The sequence below is a fragment of the Cyprinodon variegatus genome, unplaced genomic scaffold (genome assembly GCF_000732505.1).
Source record: "Cyprinodon variegatus isolate N-32 unplaced genomic scaffold, C_variegatus-1.0 Scaffold142, whole genome shotgun sequence".
NCBI lineage: Eukaryota > Metazoa > Chordata > Actinopteri > Cyprinodontiformes > Cyprinodontidae > Cyprinodon > Cyprinodon variegatus.
The window spans coordinates 653781-661036 of NW_015150595.1; the positions used below are offsets into that span (position 1 = coordinate 653781).

General features: G+C 43.0%; 2 protein-coding genes across 2 annotated transcripts in view; one reads left to right on the forward strand and one right to left on the reverse strand.

The window, feature by feature from the left end:
- eif2b1 (eukaryotic translation initiation factor 2B subunit alpha) overlaps positions 1-1239 on the forward strand; it is a 13083-nt gene extending 11844 nt beyond the window's left edge. The window contains exons 8-9 of the mRNA XM_015376841.1: positions 859-984; positions 1062-1239. Coding sequence (XP_015232327.1) covers positions 859-984; positions 1062-1217 — 282 coding nt within the window. The 3' untranslated portion in view covers positions 1218-1239. The remainder of the gene's footprint in view (positions 1-858; positions 985-1061) is intronic.
- The window catches only part of ddx55 (DEAD-box helicase 55), a 7786-nt gene continuing 1758 nt past the window's right edge, over positions 1229-7256 (reverse strand). Inside the window, exons 3-14 of the mRNA XM_015376840.1 lie at positions 6042-6128; positions 5858-5949; positions 5702-5764; positions 5093-5242; positions 3323-3515; positions 3152-3234; positions 2759-2890; positions 2597-2689; positions 2383-2497; positions 1872-2040; positions 1508-1800; positions 1229-1432 (exon numbers count right to left, since the gene is read on the reverse strand). Coding sequence (XP_015232326.1) covers positions 1283-1432; positions 1508-1800; positions 1872-2040; positions 2383-2497; positions 2597-2689; positions 2759-2890; positions 3152-3234; positions 3323-3515; positions 5093-5242; positions 5702-5764; positions 5858-5949; positions 6042-6128 — 1620 coding nt within the window. The 3' untranslated portion in view covers positions 1229-1282. The remainder of the gene's footprint in view (positions 1433-1507; positions 1801-1871; positions 2041-2382; positions 2498-2596; positions 2690-2758; positions 2891-3151; positions 3235-3322; positions 3516-5092; positions 5243-5701; positions 5765-5857; positions 5950-6041; positions 6129-7256) is intronic.

Below are 7256 nucleotides of genomic sequence, written 5' to 3' on the forward strand. Positions count from 1 at the left end.
GGGGTCAAGCTTGACCCCAAGGCTTGTAACAGAGGGAGAGAGGGGAATGGTATGACCACAGAATGAAACAGAGGTGAGAGGAGAGGAACGGAGTTGATGAGGAGTACCAGTTTGGATGGCCTCTGTTTTTGAGGCATTAAGCTGCAGGAAGTTTTGACTCATCCACGCCTCTATATCCTCCAGGCAGGAGCTGAGGCAGGTGACAGAGTTGGCGGGGGAGCTGGGAGGAGTCATTTTAATGTAAAGTTGTCTGTCGTCAGCATAGCAATGGAAGTTGACCCCATGCCTGCAGAGTGTCTGCAGAGGGGGCGGGGACGTCTTTGTGTTCACTGCGACACCTACGCAGACAACCTAGTTTCGAAGTATAAATCAGTCTCAACAAGCCCCTCCCTCCTCCAGAACAAAGGGACTCCGATGCAGCAGCTGCAGCCCATCAGCCCAGAGGGAGCAAAGCAATTCTCGTTTCCCCATTCAGTTTTTTTTTCTGTAAAACTGTTCCAGCGAATCAGAATAGCATGTGGGCGTGGTTTCAGCGCCCCCAGCATCTCAGGGCAGAGAAAACAGATGTTTTTTCATTACTTTAAAGACCTAATTTTATTTAATTAGTCGTTTTTTTTAATCATTGAATTTCATATAAGTGATTAATAAAAACATTTCTGTGGTTTGACAAACTGAGAACAGATTTATTTGTACTTTACTCTTTAACAATCGTCAGTACTAATTTACACACACACTGGCTGATATCAGGTAGTTAGCAGGATTAATGGGGGCTGAACACATTCTTGCTGCACATATTTTATTTATAAAAACATTTGTAAAACTGAACCCTTGTTAAAAGTCTGTTTTTTGTCTTTGCAGATTGGCACCTATCAAATGGCTCTGTGCTCCAAAGCTCACAACAAGCCCTTCTACGTCGTGGCTGAAAGTTTTAAATTTGTCCGCCTGTATCCGCTAAACCAGCAGGATGTGCCTGATAAATTTAAGGTGCTGCTTCCTTATTTATTTGCTTTTCCCTCCTTTTTATTCAGATGTACTGACTTGTGCTTCCTGTCCCTCCGTAGTACAAGGCAGACACCCTGAAAAGCGGACAGAACCTGTTGGAGGAGCACCCCATCATCGACTACACGCCGCCATCACTCATCACCCTCCTCTTCACCGACCTGGGCGTCCTCACCCCGTCGGCGGTCAGCGACGAACTCATTAAGCTGTATTTATAACTGTGCCTCATTGTTCTCCTAATAAACACCCTTAAACAGACGACTGGTTCCTCCTGAGCTTTAATTTAGGGTCCTTCTGCTTCTTGCTTCGACTTTGGTCGATTTGCGATCTGCTGATCAAAGTCTTCCTCACTGATTTGGCCTTTTTTAAGCTTCTTAAGGAGGCGCGTGTCTTCCAAAAGCTCTTTCATGTATTCGTCATCCACATCAGAGTCCTGCAGAGGCAGAAGAGAAGCCATAAGTATATCGGATCCTGTCTAAATGCGCAGTTTATTCCCAAATAGAATTACCTCGTCGTGCTTCCTTTTAGCGGCCCGTTTTTTCTTGCGCTCCTTCTTGGTCTTCTGTTTGGACCAGGCCTTGTTCTTAACAAAGCTCTTCTTGGGAAGCTCTGTCTTTTCTTTGTCCTTCAGCTCAGCCAGCCTTTTCCGTCTCTGCTTTTCCCGGTTTTTGTCCTTGTAGCGGATGGTCTCTGTGTCCACGGTCGTCTCCGCGAATTCAGGAAACGATTTTCCCTTCAGCTCCGGCATCTTTGGGAGGCGGAGCAAAGCGAAGCCGCGAGCCAAGGACACAAAATCCAGATCTGAAAAAATAAAACCTCATTAAGTTTTGATTGTCTCTAAGGAAATTATTATAGCTTTGAGGTTTTCTCACCTTTTACTCTGAAGATCAGGCTACATTCATGTTTGGCGTATGCCTGGACGTATGAGACGAAGGCCTTCATCCCGCGGTCGAACATGGCTCGGTCAGCCAGGGCCATGGCCTTCACTTTGGGAAGCACGTCCACCACATCCTTAATGGGAGACATCTTCTGCAGCGGGCACTGAGCCATTAACGAGAGGAGGCCATTTCTCATTAAACGTTCTAAACAAATGCACCTTTTCTGACCTGCAGACATCAATGGCATCCCTTTCTGCTTTAAAGACAACCATTTTTCACCATAAGTACATTCTGAGATGCTCTGCTTCTTCTCTCCAATATATTTATTTTATTTTCAAAATTATTTTACCCTTTCAGATAATTATTTTTTCTTGAATAAATAACAATCACAAAAATAACTTCATACAAAACAACTCAAAGAGTTTCTGAAGTGATGAAGTTCGATCCAGAAGGTTCTGCTGCTATCGGCCATTAAAAACAAACACCTCAGCTTTATACGACCCACCTTCTGGTTGATAGATAAGAAGTTGACGTAAGTTTCCTCCATCGGCAGCAGGAAGACGAGGGCGTTGCCATAGTTACCGATGCGCGCCGTCCTCCCGCATCGATGCACGAAAGCGCTGCAGCGGATAAACCAAGCAAACATCAGAGCTGGAAAAGAGAGATACTAAAATCTGTTGCGTCGTTTCTGACGGACGCAGACGTGGCGGCGCACCAACCTGGCGTTGCTGGGCGGATCGTACTGAAGGACCCAGTTCACATCAGGGATGTCGATGCCCCTGGCCATGACGTCGGTGCAAACCAAGATCCCGCTGCAACATTACAACGGTTTAAAACAGTAAAAACGATTCATCTATAACCACGCAGGAGGAGGTTCCTACCTTTTCAGAGACCGAAACTCTGCAAAAATACTGTTGCGCTTGTTTTTCATCTTTCCATGGATGCAGTGGATGGTGACCTTCTTGACCAGCGACTCCAAGGCTCGGCCGAAGTATTCCACACAGGCACAGGTGCTGGTGGTTAAAACCGAGGGAGAAAAACATTAGAAATGAATAAATCTTATTTATTACGATCAGAGTTCACATCCTTTCGACTTTCCCACAATTTGTCTCAAAGATGTTAAACTTATTATACATTTTATCTCGCAGACGAACAAAATGTGCTTAAATATCCCGAGGAAGAATAAAAAGATAAAAGTTTCAAGAGCAAATCTACCGGTAAATAAAAAATAAAGAAGCAGAAATAACGGCTGAATGTGAACTGATGGACCAAACCTGAAGAAGACCAGGTTCTTCTCATGCTTGTGTTGCCTTAGAAACGCCACCAGGTTGTTGAACTTGTCCTCCGCTCTGCAGATCTGACAGGAAGACGGCACAAACAGTTTTTTTGGGTCTCATCTTTTAGGGCAGGATGCAGAACGACGGCGCCGGAGCTCCCAAACTCACGCTGTAGTAGTTGGAGAGGCGGGACGGCGTCTTCTGTGCAGCGGCGGCGGCAGCCTGACCTTTCTCTTTGACGGTGATCCGTACGGGGTTTCTGAGGCCGGCCCTCACCAGCTTCTCCAGCTCCTGGGTCTGAGTGGCTGAAAACAGGCCGGTCCGTCTCTGCTTGGGCAGGTAGCCCAGGATGGTGTTCAGGCTGCGTACAAATAGAGACAGAAATATGTCATGTAGATCCCTTTATTATCCCACAATGAGGAAATTTGTTCTCTGCATTTAACCCATCATTGTGTGGCGCCCGGGGGAGCAGTGTGGGGTTAAGAGTTTAACTCAGGGACCCAGAGTGCAGGCTGTGGGGATCGAACTGGGTACTTCTCAGAGCACAAGTGCACTGCTGTAGTGTTAGGCCAACATACATACAAGTACATACATCCAAAACTGGAGCAAACTGTTAACTGGCATCCAGAGAAGCTCTCAGAGTTAAGGGCTGGTTATCCTCCAACAGCTGAGTGTCGGAGTGAGCTTGTCGCAGATGTTTTTGATTAATGCCCAATATTCCAGCGTGGTCTGCGCTATGTTATTCCACGCCACAACGCAAGAGGGGCAATCAGGAACTAGCTGTGGGTCTAGATACGGCCGAGGCGGTGAGGAAGTGGGGGCAAGTTTGTGCGACAACGGAGGGACATGAGGGTCAAAAAGAGCGGGGATCCAGGTGGAAAAAGGGTCCCAGCGTTCTCGTGCACCTCGCTCTTCTAGCTGGTCCAACTTCACGTGTCGTTTTCCACAATGACGGTCATACAAAAAAAAAAAACAAGACAGTAAGGTACTGAACAGGAAATACACATAGTGTAGAGTGGATGAGGATTTGACCAATCAGAGGCACTTCTCCGCCAGTCATCGATTTCAGCAGGATCAACATGTTACGTTTTTTTTTTTTGCCCTCTTTTTGGGTACGAAATAATTTTTGCAAACATTTGACTCAAACCTGAATTTATTATCTTTGTTCCTAGAAGGACAGTTCCTTTTTTTCAAGTTGACAAGCCTAACTGGATTTGAACCCCTCCCTGCTGGATTGAAGAGCAAGAGCTCTACTCTAAAAACCCCAAAAAGTACAGAATCTGGATGTTTCAGAGCACGTGAAGGCTGCATTTACAGCCAAACAGATGTGGTAATGAACACAATTTGTCCTTTAGTTTTCATTTACAAAGAAATCTCATTATTTGTTTTTTATTCATCACCTTTACACTGTTTTCCAAGATTAGTGCACACTCGTTAGATCACCCTGTTTTTGTTGTAAATGTGTTTTATTTTTATTCTGGTTGAGTTTTGCAGTTTCTCCAGTCCCTTGATTGAGGAACCGGCAGGTTTCCAAGGGGCTGAGTGGATTTGGACCGTACCACATCAACGCTATGGGGGGAAATGGGGTTTTAATTAATTTGGTTTAGTTTTGTTTTTGTATGTTTTACCCCATGTGTTTGTTTAAGTTTCCCTTTATCTCATTAAGGGATGTCAGTTTCCTTGTCTGTTCTGTTACAGATGCTTTGAGTAGTTTTGGTTCCTTTGACCTCTTTCCTGGATCCATTTTTGTACTTGTTACTTATTATATTTTTTGGGTTAAATAAAAGAACCCTGTTTTTTTTTTTATCATCATTCAACCAGATGCCCGGAACATTCTCTCCTTGATTGGAGCAAAAGACGAGCAAACACCAGCAGCAGGTTTGGTTCTGAGCTCCTTCCTCCATCATAGCCGTAGAAATTTTCCCCATCGCTTCGTACCTGGCCTCAAAGCCCATGTCCAGCAGCCTGTCTGCTTCGTCCAGAACCAGAACCTCCAGACTCCTGACGGCGCTGGCCAGTTCAAACCCCTCCGTCTTCCTCCTGAACATGTCCTCCAGTCGGCCGGGCGTCGCAATCACAATGTTGCCTCTGAAAATCAGCACAGATGGACGTTACTGCAGCATCAACACTTTTTAGATTTTCCAACATTTGACTGAAAGTAGGAGCTAAAGTACGCTTCTGAACTGTTTATTTTGAATCCAATGTTCTGCATATTTTTTTATAATTCAAATATTTATTGAGCTTTAGTATTTTATAACAAAGAAACAAAAAAAAAATGTGTTAAATGAATATAAAACTGCGAGGTTCATTGTAAATCTGTAAACAACTGACTCATTTTCTTTCATCCAATCAGAATACTGTTTGAAAAATTAAAATCCAGGCATTTTTCTTCTTTTTAATTTACGTTATAAATTCCAAACTATGCTCCGATTCCCTTTTGTTGAACAGAAGGATGTAATCATCCTGTTAAACCCCTTATAAACAACGGAAGTCCTTTTGCTGAAAGCTTTACATCCTGTTAGGGTAGGATTGAAAATCCATACATACCCGTGCTCCTTAAACTTCTCCACATCCTCTGCTGGGTTACTGCCACCGATCAGTAGAATCTGCCTGAGAACCAAGAGGTGAAACAGAGACATTTTTAAACTTTACCACTGATTAAACTCTGAGTCTCATATCTGCCATATTTCATTCTACACTCACGAGAACTCTGGAAACTTCTGGATAAACGTTCCCATCACTTCACTGATCTGCAGGGCCAGTTCCCGAGTAGGAGTGATCACCATGGCGCCAACCTGCAGGAAAAATGCTCCCAATGAGATCCGCCAAAACAGAGAATCCCTCTGAATCACAGAAATGAGAACAGACACGTTGGCGTCGTGTTTACCTGCTTTTTCTTAAGCTTCTCCTCTCGCTTCAGCAGCAGCTCTATGATCGGAATGACAAACGCTAAAGTCTTCCCGCTGCCGGTGATCTGAAACAAACAGAGAGCAGCTCATAGCTGTCAGGAATGTCCAACTTTCTCATATAAAAAAAAAATCTCTACATAAAAACACAAAGCAATTGTTTGCATTATTTGTGATTAAATGATTACTGAAATAATCGTTGATTATTTTAATTTAACTGCTTTTAAGAGGAAAACCTTTGTTAGAAAATACGCTCTATGCAGAGCTCTTCAAGTTTAGCTTCACTTTGTTTAAACTCTGTATAAAATCTTCTTTAGGCCACTTTTATTATCTGATTAATCATTGAAAACAATAATGGAAGATGAATGATTGGCAGAATAATCGTTAGTTTCAGCCCATGTTTAAATACCTCTCCAAATGGTTTTAATTTCATTTCCAACATGCCCCCCTGTGGTCAGAAAATTTAAATTTCTCTTAATAAAAGTTTTCACTGAGTCAGTTTCACTTGCAAGGCCTCACAATTCGCCTGAGTGAGGGGTGTTTGTAGACAAGACACACTTTATTCTCATAACAAACCAGATTCTTTTTCAAGGTTTATTCATAACATGTTACTGTTTAACCAAAGTGTCAGTAATTTGTTTTGACTCTGACCGCTTTCCATTGTTGTAAGTAAGGGGAACACACTCCGTCCAGATCAAAACAGGGCTGATTACCATGCAATAAGGGCTGTATGATGAACTGTTCTCTCTTTGCAAACATAAAATAAAGTGCTGACTGAGTGAAATCCATCGATCTCCGTTTATTTAACTGGGGTGAATAGTTGAATACCTTTTCCCCATTAAACCCCCTTATAATTAAAGATTATCATAACTGACAGTGGTGTCAAAAGTCCACACATTTGTTACTTAAGTAGAAGTATAGATACTGCAGTTTAAAAACACTCTGGTAAAAGTTGAAGTATCAACTTGACCTCTTTACTCAAGTAAACGTGAAAAAGTATGTGCTCCAAACAGTACTTAAAGTATAAAAGTATAAAGTAACCTTTAAAAAACACAGTCAGATGCCACTATATGAATTGAAAGCTCAAAATTCTTTGAGAAAGGGCCAAGGATGAGGGAGGTCTGTTGGTCTCCATCTCTGACCTTTCAGACATTTCAACATCTTTTTCTGAATCCCACATTGTAGCATGGCATAGA